The 18,232-nt window shown below is 40.8% G+C and overlaps 1 protein-coding gene across 1 annotated transcript in view; it reads left to right on the top strand.

Moving 5' to 3' along the window:
• LOC104558530 (ATP-dependent translocase ABCB1-like) overlaps nucleotides 1–18,028 on the top strand; it is a 41,582-nt gene extending 23,554 nt beyond the window's left edge. The window contains exons 17-28 of the mRNA XM_061997420.1: nucleotides 69–215; nucleotides 1,824–1,928; nucleotides 3,457–3,534; nucleotides 6,480–6,563; nucleotides 7,498–7,701; nucleotides 10,792–10,892; nucleotides 11,896–12,036; nucleotides 13,344–13,500; nucleotides 14,705–14,902; nucleotides 15,819–16,025; nucleotides 16,448–16,594; nucleotides 17,822–18,028. Coding sequence (XP_061853404.1) covers nucleotides 69–215; nucleotides 1,824–1,928; nucleotides 3,457–3,534; nucleotides 6,480–6,563; nucleotides 7,498–7,701; nucleotides 10,792–10,892; nucleotides 11,896–12,036; nucleotides 13,344–13,500; nucleotides 14,705–14,902; nucleotides 15,819–16,025; nucleotides 16,448–16,594; nucleotides 17,822–18,028 — 1,776 coding nt within the window. The remainder of the gene's footprint in view (nucleotides 1–68; nucleotides 216–1,823; nucleotides 1,929–3,456; nucleotides 3,535–6,479; nucleotides 6,564–7,497; nucleotides 7,702–10,791; nucleotides 10,893–11,895; nucleotides 12,037–13,343; nucleotides 13,501–14,704; nucleotides 14,903–15,818; nucleotides 16,026–16,447; nucleotides 16,595–17,821) is intronic.
• Nucleotides 18,029–18,232: the final 204 nt, after the last annotated feature.

Here is an 18,232-nt window from a genome sequence, read left to right as displayed (position 1 = left end):
GAAGAATGTACATGTGTCTCATTTCCTTCTGTTAATGTATTTATTCTGATGAGATCCTTTTATTTTAGGATAAAAACATACCTCCAGTTTCATTTTTTAAAATTATGAAGTTGAATAAAACTGAGTGGCCATACATGGTTATTGGAACTTTATGTGCAATTATCAATGGAGGCTTGCAACCCATATTTTCAGTCCTCATTTCAGATATTATAGGGGTGAGTATAAAACAAAGCAGTTAAAGTCTTTATTGTATGCTTTACCTTTTGTTATCATTTCCTGATTACCTGTATGATAAACCAACTACATGATACTGTTTATCAATTTGTGCTGCAAAGCTGAGGAACAAGCAAAGATCCTTGCTACAGAGAATGCAAAATATCAGCCCAGTGTGCACATTGCACGTCCTCAAGCAGATCAGCTCATTGATGCTGAAATAGGGAGAGATTCTCCTGTGACCTACCTGAATATGCTTCACTCTTACTCCTTTAAAGAAAGGAGTTATGTCAGCGTGAGTAGTGTGGGCCTGAGAGGTGATCTGTGTACTGTCTTGCCCATGTATGCTTGGCCATAGCCTTTCAGAAGATATGATGTGGAGCAAAGCAGTGCAAAACCAACAAGATGAAAGAAATGTGAGATAACACTTCTGACTAAAGCAGACTTTATATTATAGAGAGAACTTCTGTTATCCTGAGTTTATGGTGTTAGAGAAGGAAATGACATTCTGGAGATAGTGACACTTTATTTGGACAAATGACAGAAGATATATATTGGGAAAAATAGAATTAAGACACTTCCTAAAACATGAATTTATTCTGAACACATCTAAAAATGGTTTCAAGTGTGATAGGATTTATCCATAACCTGTTAGAGAATGTAAACAGTGGCACTGTGAATTTCATTGCTGTAGACCAAGGTGTACAATCAGGTAAACTGAAGTCTTTGTGAGCAACCGATAAAGTTTTTTCACTAAGGCAAATCAAAACTCATCTAAAAAATTAAAACCACAGAAAGACAGTTACTCAAAATCCAAGGTATGCAAACACAATGCAACAACCAACAGCATACAACCTTCTCTACTTAAAAGACTTACAGACCTTGAAGACCTCAAACCTTATAAACCATATTTTTGTTACCCAAACTTAGGAGCATTATCTTTATTGCTCTATGAACCTGGTGAAACCAAAACTGTATGATCTTGCTTATTGAATTGTGACTTTTTTTACCATATATAAAAGTATGATGATGGCTTGAAGACAATACTTCTTTAGTATTCATTTATCCACTGAGATAAATAAGTTAATGGAAGATTTGAATGGAAAATTATTTCCATAACAAAGCAAACTCTCCCTAAAGTGTAAATATTTTTGTTTGCTTGTTAACACACAGCAAACAGCAATGGAAGTCAGTTTATTGCTGAGCCTTTGCCTAAAAAATTAACAGGTCTGTAAATCAGAACACATTGTATTAAGAACAACTTCCATATTTCTCTCTCACTAACTAGTCACTGTTTAATATCCAGTCATCTTCAGTGACTCCAGACTATTCCAGAGGCTTAAGACATATCTCAGTATTTTGCAGGTGTGAATTGCAATGGAAATTTACTGATGCAGGTTGTTCACTGACATTCTGATCTTGTCAAAATACCAGTGAAGTCTTCACTCACAAGACAGGGACAATCACTATAAACTTCAAAGTTGGAAAACACAAGAAATAGACTTTCAATAGATCAATTGAAGGGTATGGAATGCATGCAGCATGTACATAACAATAATGGGAAATTAATGCAGCCTGACTTAATTCATTTTTCACATTTTCTCTTACAGATGTTCGTAGAAAAAGGAGAAGTTGCCATCAAGGAGAAAAACAGCACATATGCACTGCTCTTCCTAGGCTTTGGAATCATTTCTTTTGTCACTTTTTTTCTTCAGGTAAGTTTATTACTCCAGTTGTTCATGGTACTTGAGGCACTATATCTCAACTGTGCTGTGTTCTTAGTGCCCTAGTGTTAAGTAGTGCATTAGGAAAATTGTTATGAACTTTCACTATCAGACAAGTTCAAAATATAGTAAAAGGTTTCAAATGTTCTCTGTGCTATAAGCTGACCCCCATCTCCCCAGCAAAGGAGAGTCTGGGTGTAAGGTCCTCACCTCACCACAGCCTGTGCAGGAAAAGCCAGTACTGCCAGGTACTGACAGTCATGTTGGCAACACAGGTTTAGATCAGGGTTTATCTTTTCTATCAACTAAATAGTTGTCTCAATATCTGCTCCAAGCCCTGTGCAACAGGTCTGTCAGTGTCTGACCTGGTTGCACTGAAACTGCTCTGCATATATATGCACTAACTCAGCCCTTTGAATGTCTAAGAAAACATATCAAAAATAACTGAGAAAGACCACATCATATGCTTTATTTAACATTACTCACAGCTCCATACAGTGAAAGTTAAATACTATTGCAAATCCACCTCTCCAGTCCATGGGATCCATCCTTCCGCTTCTACAGAATCAAATACTTTTGACCACATTTTCTGAAACAGAGTCTAAATGCCTATGTGCATGTAACTTAACACAGGCATGTGTATTTGCCAAAGCACAGAATTACACACATTGCATGAAAGTCCATAAATAAATCAGTTCACCCGTTATGTGACTTGATGTGCATCTCATTTGCATGCACCAATCCCTTTAGTTATTGCTTAGCTACTTAAGGCAGCCTTGTACAATCATCTGTAGACTTGTGAACACCACCTTGCTCCCTTCTGCCTTTCCTGAAACGACCTCCAACCCTTTCCTTCTCTTAAGGCAGAACCAAGCACAAAATTCCTACTTCTGTGATGCCCTCAGAAAGGAAAACAAATTTGTGATATAGCTATTATGGAAATCTCCCCATCCAAACGTGTCTTTCTGTCTCTTCTTACATAGTCTGGCCCAGGAGTCAAAGATTCATCAGTACATCTGTGCATGCTGAGCTGTGTTGTAGTCAGTGGGTATCTGTGCAGGTTCAGAGGCTTCCACTAGAAAATAACCAGTAGCACTACAGGGTTTGTTTGATTGTAAACTCTTAGAGAGAGAGAAGGAAATCCCTGGTACTTGTACAGTGCCTAAAATGAGTACAGGGCCCTGTGATAGCACCAAGTCTGTTACTTCGGAGTGACCAGTTTCCATTTGGGATCAGCTGTGACAAAAACTCCTGAAACTAAAAAACTTTATGGTGATGCCTGCAGACTATTACATGGCAAACACTTGTTTCTTAAAACACAATGTCTCATTCTCTACTCTGCCATTGTAAGTGATAAATTTAGCTTGTAAAACCCTTGATTGCCTTAGTTCAGGTAGACTCTTTTTTACTTAGCAATATTCTTTTAAATAGTATATACAGATGGTCACTTTCTGAAGAAGATGAAAGCTGTGATTAGGTAATAAAGAATCTGTTTCATTGGGGCTTTTTTCTCAAACAGGGCTTCACATTTGGCAAAGCTGGAGAAATCCTTACAATGAGACTTCGATCCATGGCATTTAGAGCAATGTTGAGACAGGTAAAAGCATATATTTCTCTTTCTGGAGCTTTGGAAATGCTTGTTTGTTTCCATGCTATAAACTGTCTTTGTCTTCAGTAGTCATGCTGCAACCATATCCATAAAGATACCACACTGATGGGCTTTTTTAGCTCAGTTTAGAAACTGAACAGGCTACATCTTTGTAAGAGGTCCAGATAGATGTTTTAAATGGCTTAAAAACCATTTGTAAAATAACATTAACTGATAATTCTGTCATTGTCAGTCTCACTATACCTTGGTGAACAAACCAGGCAGATTTTATGACATCTATTTTGCATACATGTTGATAAATGAAAGGCTAAATATTTAGATAGCAGTAGGTAATTCAAGGCATGTGTCTGTACTGTGAGTGCATTGGAACTGTGTTCCTATGTTCAGCTTTTCTTCTGGTTGGATAGGGGCCATTTCTTTACCAGCAGTCATAGTCATGTATGCTGTGCTGTGTGTGCAGCTGACCAGCTCTGACTATGGGCAAGTGGAGTTTGGACTAATCTACACAAGCCTTCAGAGACTTAGCCTGTACTTGTAAGGCTTACGTCAGGCTATGTGATAAAAGTGATCTGCACACCCACAGAGATGCACGGAGGGTCAATGGCCAGAGGATGAGCCCAGATAATACTCTTTCAGTCTCCTCCCACGCCTATTCCAGGAACTTCACATTTTAATCTCAGTAAAACAAATAAAAATGCCCAGGTTTTCATAATAAAATCTACTCTCCCTTTCATCATATTTCTAGAATAGGAGAAAGGGATTTTTAAAGAAGTATCCCTGCATTTCGAACACTCCTCAAATCTTTACTCCTATCTTGCTAAGTGCTGTATGCAAAAGTCAAAACAACAGCAAGCAATTTCAATATAACAAAAAAACCTTCTTATTGTTATAACTACAGGTCAAGTGTAAGAAAGCTTAAGGAAGCTAAAGGAAGCTTAAAGGTAAAGGTTTATTTAGTTTCTTTAATGAAATCTAAGCACCTTTAGACTGATGACCAGGCAAAGTACTCTGACAGACTGAACCTAAAATTCAGATTGGCCTTCAGCCCCAAATAATTATTAGTGAAGGTTATAGGACCTGGATATCTGACTAACTGCACTCACTAAACTGGCAGCTGCTCCTAGATAGCTGGTACAGAGGCAAAGGTGTAGTGATGGTAGGAGTTGAGGTAAGAACAGGGCTCTGCTGTCAGTAGCAGTACATTCAGCAGCAGAATGAAAATCATCAGCTTGACATCCATGCACAGCAGTCTCCAGTTGCTAAGCAGCAAGGAGGATGGCAAGGATCCTAACTGCATGTGTAACCAGCCTTATCGCCACCACTTGATGGCTGGCATTAGCTGCTTCCCAGGGCTGGCACAGTGACGAGCTGCTCAGCATCCCTACTGCACTGCAGTGTGTCTAATGGAACAGTGCAAACTGGGAAGCCCTCTCAGCTGTAAGTGTGTATGGGATCCCTGAGGCAGCAGAATGCAGAGCAGTGTGCAAGTAGACACATCTCTCCTTTGCCTTTCACTCACTACAGACACCCATCTATCCCAATCACGTTGAGACGTCAGCAAGCCTGGGACCAAAGAGGAGGTTTCCAAACAGACATGACCCCACTCCTTCTTCATCCTGTAGGGTGGGTGAAGTTTTCCTGGTCTCCACAGAGGATTGTTCTGTTCTTGAGGAAATTCCCAGAGCCAACCTGAGCTGCATCAGCTTCCCTTTCATTAACTCCTTTCACTGGAGGCTCAGATGCCCCTTCTTTCTGGTTTATATTGGAAAGGATTATAGGTTGCCTCCTTGGAAATTAAGTCCCATGAGACTTTTCAGACTAGCCCAGGAAGAAGGTGAGGTCTCTAGGACCATGCCAAACAAATCCCTGGAGGAAGAGCATGAAAGATCCTAAAGGTACCAGAGAGGTTTGCATGGTCTGAGGAGTCAAGTAATGGCATTATACTCATTGCTTTCTCACTCTGATGTTAAAATAGTGTCCACAAGGCATCATGTTCAATCTCAGCCACTACAGAAGTGGGACCTGAAAGAGTTTTGTGTATTAGCACCAACACATGTCCATTCTCCATATCATGTAACCCCAAAGCAGCCACTTCATCTGAATTGCTATTGTGATGCAGAACTACATGGTTGGCAAGACTTTTATTTCCCTCAGTTTAGCATCTTCCAGATGAAGAGGAGGAAGTCTTGAGTCACCTCCCAGCACTGCATGTCATTTTACATATGTCTTCTCAGACACTACAGAAATTTTGCAGCAACACTCCTGCTTTTTTAAACACTTCTTCTCAGTAGTCTTACAGTTGTCTCAGTACTGACAGACAATTAAGACTTATTTTTAGATTTTATAACAGGAGAAAGTGTATTGGTTAGTTAGTTAACTTCTTAGAAGAACATTATACATTCAAATAATTGCCACTGAGTGGCAGATTCGTTGGTATTGCTGTTTAGTGAGTATCTGATCACCAAAACCATGTTAAATTGACAAGAAAAAAATGCCTTCTAAAGCTGCATTCAATATGAAATAACATGGTTGTGCAATTGCAAAAAGGATATGAATGGATTGTTAACTTAGGTTTGAGTTTTGTGTTCCTATGTCTTTATTAAACTTTTAGGTCTATTGTATTTATGCTTACATGTAAAGAACACTATATTGTGTGTGTCACAGAATCACAGAATGGTAGGGTTGGGAGGGATCTTTAGAGATGATCTAGTCCAACCCCCCTGCAGAAGCAGGTTCACCTAGATCAGGTCACACAGGAACATGTCCAGGTGGGTCTTGAAGACCTCCAAGGAAGGAGCCTCCACAACCCTCTGGGCAGCCTGTGCCACTGCTCCTATTGTAATCTGGAGTGACTAAATCACCTTATATAGGCCAATTAGATCATGTGCAGACTAAAGTTTTAAAGATTATAATAACTCTATTTCTTGTTGTAGGAGATCAGCTGGTTTGATGATCCCAAAAATAGCACTGGAGCATTAATTACAAGGCTTGCTAATGATGCCTCACAAGTGAAAGGAGTAAGTAACAAGCACTGGCCTTTCTCATATCTGGTTTAGCAAGTCACAGACTGCTTTTGACAGGTAGAAACCCTGCACATATGGTCATAGAATCATAGAATAGTAGGGGTTGGAAGGGACCTTTAGAGATCATCTAGTCCAACCCCCCTGCAGAAGCAGGTTCACCTAGATCAGGTCCCATAGGAACATGTCATCTGGAAGCCGTTGTTGTTTATTAAACAATGCAATATTACTTCTTAAATCATGTTTATTTTGATGTCACACAAAATGTATGATAATAGTAGGTAATGTATTTGTTTATATATATACAAACATGTATGTGTGTGTGGTTTACCAACACATCCCTTTGCTTTTCATTCATACTGATGTTCAGTCCTGCCAGCACTAGTATAAATGAGTCACCCAAGGTGTCTGTTCTTTATCCAGCCTGCTTAGATGCCTAGACAGCATTATGTTTCCAGGATAAATGTTATGAATACCAACAAAATTACAGCTCTGTGTTTGTGTTTAAACTTAAAAGTGAGAAAAAATGATTAAAAAGTATTCAGGGAGAAAAAAGTTCTTGTTTCAAAGCCCGAGTTTGGAAATGTCATGTTTCAGGAGACCTGACAAGTTTGGTGTCATGGTTCTCTGTATGAAAAGGGGAGAGTTACAAAACAACATTGTGTTTTCTTGGGCAAAACTTGAAAGCAAAGGCTGTCAGTCTGAGTGAGTGGATGTAAGAGGAGGGAAGATAGAGAAGGCTTGAGGGAGTGATCTGTACAATAGTGAGTTTTCAAAAGGTAAAGCATTCAGTTGTGCAGGATGTTTAGACCCAGTTAAGAACTTTCAGATGTCCTCTGGTGAATAAATCTCAATTGTGTACATTACAAATATTTCTGGTCTAGTTTTCAAACAACACAGAGTCACTTACAACAGTTCCACTCTTTTCCAGGCTACAGGTTCCAGGCTGGCACTAATTGCCCAAAATGTAGCTAACCTTGGGACTGGGATTGTTTTGTCATTTATCCATGGCTGGCAGCTGACTCTTTTGCTTTTAGCCATTATGCCAATTATTGCTATAACAGGAATGATTGAAATAAAGATGCTTGCTGGACACGCAAAAAAAGATAAGAAGGAACTGCTAACCTCAGGAAAGGTGGGTTCAGTGACCTTTTCTTCTGGTTTTATGTTGTACTACAGAGTATTGCTTAATAGAAACATTGGAGATGGATCAAGAATACACTCAAAGAAGTAAAAGTCTGCATTGTTGTATTGTTCAGCTGAAAACTGAAAGCATGAGTTATTACTTTATGTCCTCCAATGATTTGTAAGCATTCAGAGTATACCAAGCATTTAAAAAGTCCTGGGTCCCTCATGCCTGTCCTGAGTCTGCAGTCAGGTTCCCCTTTCTTTCTCAGCACTCTGCTTTCTCTCCTCTTCATTTCTTTCCACTGTGTGTCCTTTCAGAGCCAGTCTCCCCTACTTGTCACATATCTTCTCTTTCTCTCATCTTGCAGTTGTCTGTGGGCTTACTATGAAAATGCACAATACAGAAACTACCAGTAACAAGGACCCATGAAAACATCACAGTGACAGCACAGCTGATTGTGTCTAGCAACCCCTTCCTCTGATTTTCATTCCTTCCTCTCTCAGCTGGGAAGGGAAGGAGGAGCCTGAGAATCTACTTAAAGAAAAGCGTGACTGTGGCAGCAGGAGGGTGTTATTTCCCTTTGTAACTTGGAGGAGAACTGTTTGCTCACTTTTCAAGATGCACTGTGTCAGGGCAGATCATACACTGTGGGGACTGGTTTTTGACATGCCCCAAGCAGCACAGCACCTACGTGATCTCTGTCCTTTCCCTTCCTCCCATTGCACTGTGGTCAGTTGAGCAGAGGCATCTGGGCACAGCAAATCTTATTCTCTCTTTCCATGATCTGTATTAGGAAAGTTTTTCAGAGACATTCCTGTGCCTTCAAGTGGATTAGAAAATGGTTTGGGGTGTTTACACCTAGGGGTTTTTTACACTAATGCCTGCCAGGCATTTTGGTATAAATGTAGATAGCAATGATTCATTGTAAGGTCAATCACAAGGCACCTGCAGAACATTGTCCCCTGGCAAACATAAATGAATATTCTCTAATCTGGTTTTTTTTTCCCAGTAAAAACATAACAGATTGTCAAGAGAGTTCAAGGGAATTAACCCATCTTTTATTTATCCTCAATTACACAGGTTTAGAACACAACTTGAATTTAGCAAGCCTCACAACAGTGTTTTGAAACAATCATCCAGTGCAATCATTGTATGGTCTGGCTAAAGCTGTTACCTGTTTGCTCTGTTTCATTCCAGATCATACAATGCATAGGCATAGCTAAGTTTTTGGAGCTGCTAGACTCTTTACACCTGCTACACTTTTCCTTTTTCTATCAGAGTTGAAGGCTGAGAGTCATGTTTGTTTCCAATCTCTTTCCTGCACTTAGTTACACTAAAGGCTGATGATTCACAACCCTAGAGGTGTTTTGGCACATGTTCAAATAAGAAACTAAAAGAATATGTGTTGAAAAAAGAAGCCTGGGCTTCTTTCCATGGCAGGGCAATCAAGAAAGAATTGGAAATACTGTCAGTAATTATTCATGAAGGTTTGCCAAACAAATTACCTTGTTGAGTGCATTCTTATGCATTCCATTAAAGAGTTTACAGCTGATTGTCATTATCTCAAGTCAACTTCCTTGGAGACCAGTTGTAGGAACAAGTACATGATTTTTAGGTGATGACCTGACTATCTGCTTTTAGCAGACCATATTAATTAAGACAATATTTTGCATATCCCCAGTGTCTGGTGAATTTTAAGACATATGTATTTCCATGGCAATTCAGCAAAGTGTTTCACTCTCAAGCAGACCTGGAGGAAAACAAGCCACATGCATCTATTTTTAGCTCTTTTCTACTCTTCTCTGTAAAAGAGTTCTTCCTGGAAAACTGCCTATGGGGAAATGTCATCATCACCCATGACAGAGTGATGCTCTGGCAGAGGGGTTGGACTGGATGATCTTTTGAGGTCCCTTCCAACCCTTAAGATTCTGTGATCATTGAAAGGCAGTGCAGAAACAACAGAGCTAAAAGAAGCAGAATTCATCATACACCTTAATAGGGTCCATTTGCTTCTGCTACAACCCACAATCACACAGTTGAGAGTGGTACAGACACCACAAGAGGCTTCTGTGAATGGGGTGGGATTCCACAGTCTAACAGTCCTACATGGGTGGCAATACATGAGAAAGTGCTGGGTCCTAGATGACTTTCTAGGCAGTGGATAATTTGTAGTGTTTCTTTCCCCATAAAAGGAGAACATAGGAGCTCAATTAGGAGCTGCAATGAACATACTTTACAAAACCACTTTCCAAGATGCTTTATACTTTGAGTTTCAATTTGCTGTGCTTTATATGTTGAGTTTTGATTTGCTGTGCTCTTGAACAAGGCTAAATCAACTGCTGTTATTAAGATTTGCTGATGATACTAATCAACTCATTAATTAAGGTAAATTCCCTTCATATTTGGGGAGCATTAAGAAAATTAAGGCACTGGTTCTCAATTGACATTGGATACGTGGGATCAGTAATCACTTTGGAAAGCTTTTAATATTTTCTCTTCTGTGGCAAACCAGGAAGAGTTTCAAAGACATAAAATCAATAGGAATGAGATGCCAAACTGCCATATGGGCCAGGAAAATTTGCCTCTACATTTCTAGGAATGGTTAGTGGTTTTGAGTTTCTCTTTTAGGAGTTTTGAAAGACACTTGATTTTCAAAAGATGCTGAGAATGCCCCCTGGGGAAGATCATTTATGAGTTAACTCCAAATCACCAGTTGCTTCTAAAAACCTAGACATATGTTTACCCTGCTGTTCCAAATGGGTTTGCAGGTGATGTAGGCTTGCTCAGTGTATTCTGACTAGGCTCCTGCAGAGATGCCAGCTGCATGGCATCATCCTTGTGACACATTACACAAACCTACTAGAAAATAAAATCCCATTGCTGCCCTGTGCTAAAATGGGTGATGTCTCAACTTGACTGCTGTAATTCACATGAACTGGATTTATTATCAGCAGCAGATCTGCAAATGTTGCAAGCAACACTTTCAACAGTAGTGTAGCCATCCTTTTGTTGCAGTTATACTGTGATCCAGATGATACTCCAAAATCCCCATATGATGTTGCTTTTTCTGCTGATGGATATTTGTCTCTGCTACAGATTGCTTCAGAGGCCATAGAAAATATTCGAACTCTTGTTACTTTGACTCAGGAGAGAAAATTTGAGCTTATGTATGGACAAAGCTTGGAAGCATCATACAGGTAAAAGAATGCTTCTTTAAAAACAAAAGGTATTGAAATATTCCTTTTTTAAATGACCAGGAATTAACATCAACTTCATCACAATTTAGCTCTGTCAGTACATCAAAACATCTTTCATTCCAAACTCAGCTTTGCCATTAGAAAGACAGATTATCCTTACCTTCAAGCTAATGCTCTTAATATTTTAGGTAATGTTATAAATTCAATGTGGTTTTGTTTTCCAAGTCTCCATGGTTTATTATTGGCTGCTGTAATTCTGGAAATGGAAACCTTTATTAATTCTTATAAGCACGAGTCCTTTCTTCTGAGGGGATCTATTTACCAAACCAAAAGTCAGTTTTTACCTGTATGTTTGAGTCCTATCCTAATCAGTGGGATTTTCCCCAAGGAAGGAACCAGAAGGGTGGACCTGCATAGCAGTTTTTGTGTTTGTTCATTCTGCTATTTTCATAGAATCACAGAATGGCAGAGGTTGGAAGGGACCTTTAGAGATCATCCAGTCCAACCCCCCTGCAGAAGCAGGTTCACCTCTTGCAGATCATGTGAAATGATTTATGATTTGTCACTTGTTTTAGTTCAATGCAAGATTAAGCACAAAGTTTTCTTCTATGAAAGTCATTTTTCTTGGTGGAAATTCTAAAGTTCTCTATTTTCCTCCTGTATCAGTAAGCTGAAACTCTGAATTGCAACTGTATTGTAACATCAAAATCATTTCAATGGATGTGTGAGGTAGAGATAATGCAAATTGTATGTCCTCAAAACATTTAACGCTGGAGCACTTTCCTCTCTATCCCAACTGTCTCATCATCTTTTCAAGATAGAGAGGAAAGTGAAGCATATAGGAATGATGATGCCTTAATTAGGACCTTACAAAGGTCTGGAGATGTCTTTGAAGTGCTACAGACTTGTGGATTCCTTTGAATTGTAGAGTACTCTTCACATGCTTGATTGGTACCAGTGAATTTACAATATGATTGTGATGATGTGTCATTTTCTGTTACAGAAATTCTGTAAAGAAGGCACATATCTTTGGATTTACTTTTGCCTTTACACAAGCCATTATGTACTTCACTTATGCTGGATGTTTTAGATTTGGTGCCTATCTAGTGAGAAATGGACATATGAGGTTTAAAGATGTGCTTTTGTAAGTATCTCTTAGATTCTCTTTTTGTACATGTGGGAGAGGATGTTTCATTTCTCCATAGGTATCATGAATCATGGAGTATAGAATTGAAAAAACACCAAGAAATACCTTGGCATTCCATTCTTCACCCTTACATTCCCCTTCCTTTCTTCCTTCCTTCCTTTCCTCCTTCCTCTATTACAAATCCAAATAAATAGTGATGCTTTTAGATTGTCTTTAGCTACCTACATACAATTTCCCTTATAAACAAGAGGCCTGGAATGAAAGGAAAGCAACATGCAGACAGGCAAAACAAAGCCATTTGTTCATTTCATGGACAACAGGGTTTCTTCAACAACAGAATCACATGGCTTAGCTGCAGGGAGTGTAGGTGGACAAAATTAAATGTAAGTAGAGCAAGCAATAAGTGAAACTGAGGTGAGGAAATCATGAGCCCCAGGAAAAGAGATGTGGAGAGCAGGAGAAACATTTGGCAAACACCCAATCTGGAAAATGCCCAGCCAGAGCTGAAAAAGCTTCTCTGTTTCCAGTGAGTTGCTCCCACCAACTGGCACCTTTCCAACCTTCTCTTTCCTCCCTATCTCCAGCATCTAACTGGCTTTCCATTTTGTCCCTGAAGCTGAAATTCCTGTCTGCATTTGTCAATAGCCACCTTGTCTCTCATGCAGCTCCATGCTTTCTTTCAGTCCTTGCCACACTCTTGCAAAGAAATGCTGCTGAAACTAAAGCCAACCTCTTCTCAAATACCAGCATTACTCTCCCCTACACATTCAAGTGAATCCCTTCTCCTTGGGTATCTCCTCTCCTGTTGCCCTTTGCTCACCCCAGGTTTCATTCCTCTTTCACAACTCCCATTTGCCTTTTGCTTTTTTCTCCTGAACTCGAGGATTTGATTGTTCCTGGAAGACTGGGCCATTTGAAGGAAATGTGGAATGGCAGATTTCTCCATAATCTTCAGACTGCTCCACAACCAATAATGTTCCATGTCATAACTGAAGACACTGAGCTGCAAGGAACTATACATCCCACTACATCTCATGCATTAAGAACAGCAACACATCCATTTCTAATAAATCCAGAGAAGTGGACAAGGAGGAGAAGCTTAGACTGATCCTCTCTTCCCTACAAACAAATCATAGGTTTTCTCAGTATGGAAAGAAAATCACAGAGTTTGCAGTAGACAGCTCTTACACTACCTCAGCCTTAACAATGAGTTTTTATCTCAAGCCCCTAGTCTGCTCATAAAAGCTTTTCTTGCCTTTGCCACATCAATGTCAACGTATTTTTTTCCCTTTTTCTCTTTACAGAGTGTTTTCAGCCATTGTATTTGGTGCAGTGGCATTAGGACAAAGCACTTCTTTCACTCCAGACTATGCCAAAGCCAAGATGTCAGCTGCCCACTTGTTCGACCTGTTTGAAAGAATACCCTCCATAGATAGCTACAGTGAAGAAGGAGAGAGGCCTGTAAGTAAGCATGGTGTTATGTCCACATTGCCATCCTTTTTCTAACTTATTTGAAGCCTGATTTTTTTTTTGCCTACCCACATCATAGCTACTGAGAACAAGTTCTGTGTGAGCCCATTCACATCTGACCCACCCAGCAAAACTGGGGCTAAGCTTTGCTTTGTGTCTTCTCCTGCCAAAATCTCACTTGTCTCTTGGTGAAACATCTTTAAGAACCAGTGGAAATTGGTTGTCACACATACTTTAGTAACCAATAATGTGCATGAACATAGGGGTGCATGTGGCCTGCTGTATGAGAGGATAGAACATTACAGAAAGCTAGCCTATATGTATTACAAATGTTGTGTTTATGATGTACAGAGAGGGTGTGGAGTCTCCTTCCTTGGAGGTCTTCAAAACCCACCTGGACATGTTTCTATGTGACCTGATCTAGGTGAACCTGCTTCTGCAGGGAGGTTGGACTAGATGAGCTCTAAAGGTCGCTACCAACCCTCTAATTCTTTCTATGATTCTACATATGCATATGTATACACACATCCCTCAAGTCTTATGAAGCATCATACATTTGAGCTGTTATGTTGATTGATCATTTGCATATCTCTATATATGCATCAATATGTACATTCTGTATATGCTCATGTGAACTATAGTTCTTTTTGTGCAGGCATATATATGATACACACTTTACAGTAAACTAATTGGAAGCTATCTTTAAGTAGAATCATAGACCAGTAGGGTTTGGAAGGGATCATCTAGTCCAACACCCCTGCAGAAGCAGGCTTGATTCTGTGTTGAGATCAAAACCAGTAGATTATTTTCAGTACCTTTAAGGATAAATTGAAAACATACCAGCAAAGAACATGCCAAGCATCTGAATGAGGTCCTTGTGAAGCAGACAGAAATCAGCCACCTAGAATAATTGTTCCTTTTGAAAATGTAGTCTTGTTTAACAGATGGTACAAGAGAAGCTGTCAGAACTTGAGTTTATGGAACAGAACTTCTACCAAAACATGCCTGAAGAAACTTTAGGAGAGAAATCATATTTTCACAACAGTTTCTCACTACATTATTAATTCCTGGGGGAAAAGAAGAAGTCTGATCCTTTGGAAACACTCTCACTGATCTCTCATTAACATCCTCCCTAGTCTTTTCTGATCTATTGCATTAGCCTAAAAATTAGACCTAACTCTGCTGTTCCAATCAGAAAGCATTTGGTGGAAACATAACATTCAACAACGTGGTGTTTAACTACCCAACACGACCAGAGGCCCAAGTGCTTCGAGGTTTGAGCGTGACTGTAGAAAAAGGACAAACTCTGGCTCTCGTTGGTAGCAGTGGCTGTGGAAAGAGCACCCTTGTTCAGCTGCTTGAGAGATTTTATGATCCCCTCAGTGGAGAATTGGTAAGTGTTCCACATCAAAGTGTAAGTTGCAGGTACACGATACATGCTTGCTTTATTTTAGTGACATAATTTATTTGGTTAGGGGTTGGTTTTTTCCCCCCCCCTCTTAAACTTGTTACATGTTTGCTAGTGTAACTTGCTTTTGTCAATGTTTCTGATGCAAATTTAACAGCAGCATAGCTTGTGTGGGTTTAGTCTACAGCTCATTAGCTCTGCTTTAGGCAGAAGTCGTGAACATAAAGCAGAAATGTGGACTGATGTTTGCCAGCCTACAATTATAATTCAGGGTGCTAATGTAGAGGTACAGTGGGAGGAGGAGTTCAAGTGCTGATATATAGTTTTATGTGTGTATCTCACATGAGCAAATGGTGGTAGATGAATAGTTCTTACTGATGTACAAGGATGATAGGAGGTTATGGGATTTGGGACTACTGTCCATTACTGCCATTTGAAAGACAAGGACATCTGACTCCCAGATCAGCCCAACAGAGATGGGATAAAGCTGCTAATAAAGGGGGTGGCTGTGGAAACACTTTGTGGTATCAATCTCCTACTGGTTTCTGAAATATAGATCTTTTCTGTCGCCAGCACAGTAGCAAATGTGTTCAGTATTGACACCAAGAGAGCAGATCTGTATTGGCTCTTTCAGTAAGGGTGATAAACAAGTGGGGTGCAATACAGTAGCTTCATGCAGCTGGAGTTTCCTGAGGTTCATAGAGACATCTGATGTTATGATACTGATAGCAAACATGGCTTTAACACATCTCCTGATCTCTGTTGCTATGCATAACTGCCTAAGTTTAAAGGGCATGAGAGCCCTGTCTGGTAAAGGCCCCTTTGTGCATCCCCACACAAACAAAACCCAGCCATTTATAAAAAGTACTATGATTAAAGTGTGTCATCTCTGACTTTTTAGCTCCTGGATGGACAAAATGTAAAGACACTAAATATCCAGTGGCTGAGAGCTCAGATTGGGGTCGTCTCACAAGAGCCAATGCTGTTTGACTGCACTATTGCTGAAAACATCGCCTATGGAGGAAACAGTCAGCAGGTGTCCTACAGGGACATTGTCAGTGCAGCAAAAGCAGCCAACATTCATTCCTTCATTGAATCACTACCAAAGGTAATTAGGCTCATTTCCAACTTGCAACTGGGGGAGGAAAAAAATCATAGTGCCTATTCATGTTTTCCTAGGTGAATTTGGGGTTTAAAGCCTTTCTATTTCCATGACTAATTGAATCAGACATTGAAATTTAGGGGTTCCCCCCTTCCAGGAGACCTGAAGGACAGGCAGAGAACTGCACCTTGGTCTCCTGCCCCAAAACAAATGACACTGCTGTTGCTCAGCATCAGGGTTTGTTCTGTGGTTCAATACACTCAGAAATGTGTTTCTCAGCCTGGCTACTCGTCCCACACTTACCCTAGCACCTGGGTAAGGGGCTGCCCCAGAGTTGTCACTCAGTGAAGATGCAGCTTGAATGTCACACTCCAGAGAGGATGAGGTCTGAATCAATGTATCCACCTGTGTTTCCTTCCTGTACACAGAAATACAGCACCCGTGTGGGAGACAAAGGCACCCAGCTCTCCGGTGGGCAGAAGCAACGCATCGCTATTGCCCGAGCTCTCGTGAGGCAGCCCCACATCCTCCTGCTGGATGAAGCCACCTCTGCATTGGACACAGAAAGTGAAAAGGTACTTTGCAAATGGGTAACAGGGATTTGCAACTTGGCTGCTCATGCAAACCACAGGCTCTTTTCTCTTTTTTTTTTGTAAAACACGAATGAACAAAAGCAATCCAATGGCATCTGGAGTCCTGTGTCCAGCTCTGGGCTCCTCGGCTCAGGATGGACAGGGAACTGCTGGAGAGAGGCCAGTGCAGGGCCACCAAGATGATCAGGAGACTGGAGCATCCTTATGAGGACAGGCTGTGGGAACTAGGGCTGTTTAGTCTGGAGGAGACTGAGGAGGGAAACTCATTAATATTTATAAGTATCTAAATGGTGGGTGTCAGGAGGTTGGGACATCCCTTTTTTTCTATAGTAGCTAGCAACAGGACAAGGGGTGATGGGATGAAGCTGGAACACAAAAGATTCCATTTAAACATAAGAAAAAACTCTTTCACTGTTGAGGTGAGGGAGCCCTGGCACAGGCTGCCCAGGGAGGGTGTGGAGTCTCCTTCCTTGGAGGTCTTCAAGACCCGCCTGGACACGTTCCTATGCAACCTGATCTAGGTGACCCTGCTTCTGCAAGGGGGTTGGACTGGATGATCTCTAAAGGTCCCTTCCAACCCCTACCATTCTGTGATCATGTATCTTAAAAACAACTCCACTGCAACATTTGTGGCCACAAAGCCCAGAACATCAGGTGACATTAACATACAGAAGTGTTTTAAGAGTGTTTGCACTAACACACCATAACTCATGCTTAGAAACTAAAATTATCCAGAATGATAATATACTGGACTATTTGGGGGACTAAATTGCACTTATTTAATGAGTGGGACTGAAATTTGGAGCAGTTTCTCATGTCACTGACTGTGAGTGAGGAAGTGCCTGGCTTATCACGAGCTGCACCAATTTCTTGGGGGCAATTCCTAAAACTGACTGGTTAAGAGGTGCCTGCAGAAGTAGGTAATGGCCTGGCTGTGACCCTGGAGAAGTCTGCTTGCCCTCACTTCTGAGATAAGGGAAAATACAAACACTTGCACATCAGCAGAGCTCTCTGTCCCCTCTCCCCCACCCCAAATATACAAACAGGGATTTGAACCAGCCATCAGGGCTAAGAGTTGTTCACCACCCACACCACAGAAACATCACCTCTGTCACTGCTCTAGCACAGGTGACAGACTAGGGGTACCCCAGGTGGAAACAGCTGCCACATTTGGTTTTAATTCACCCTTTTGGTTTGTTCCCTGTGCAGATTGTCCAGGAAGCGCTGGATAAAGCCAGAGAAGGTCGCACCTGCATCGTGATAGCTCACCGCCTCTCCACCATCCAAAATGCTGACAAGATTGCTGTGGTGCAGAATGGCAAGGTCATAGAGCAAGGCACCCATCAGCAGCTCCTGGCTGAGAAAGGTGTCTACTATTCTCTGGTCAACGTTCAGAGTGGCTCATGCAATGTATGACAGTGGGCAGCTCCTGTTGCTGAGGGTACAGCCAGTCCAGTCTTTCGTACGAGGCCGTTTCATTCTTTCTGCTTTTGGTACAACTCTGTAAATAGTTTCCTTAAACCCCACAACTGACTGAGGTGCAACTGCTTTAAGAACCCAGCTCAAAATTTCACAGTGGCTCAAACTGAAGATGGCAGAGCAGGGGTGGGAAAGCCCCAC

The sequence above is a fragment of the Colius striatus genome, chromosome 5, assembly GCF_028858725.1.
Source record: "Colius striatus isolate bColStr4 chromosome 5, bColStr4.1.hap1, whole genome shotgun sequence".
NCBI lineage: Eukaryota > Metazoa > Chordata > Aves > Coliiformes > Coliidae > Colius > Colius striatus.
This window is presented reverse-complemented; position numbering and strand designations above follow the sequence as displayed.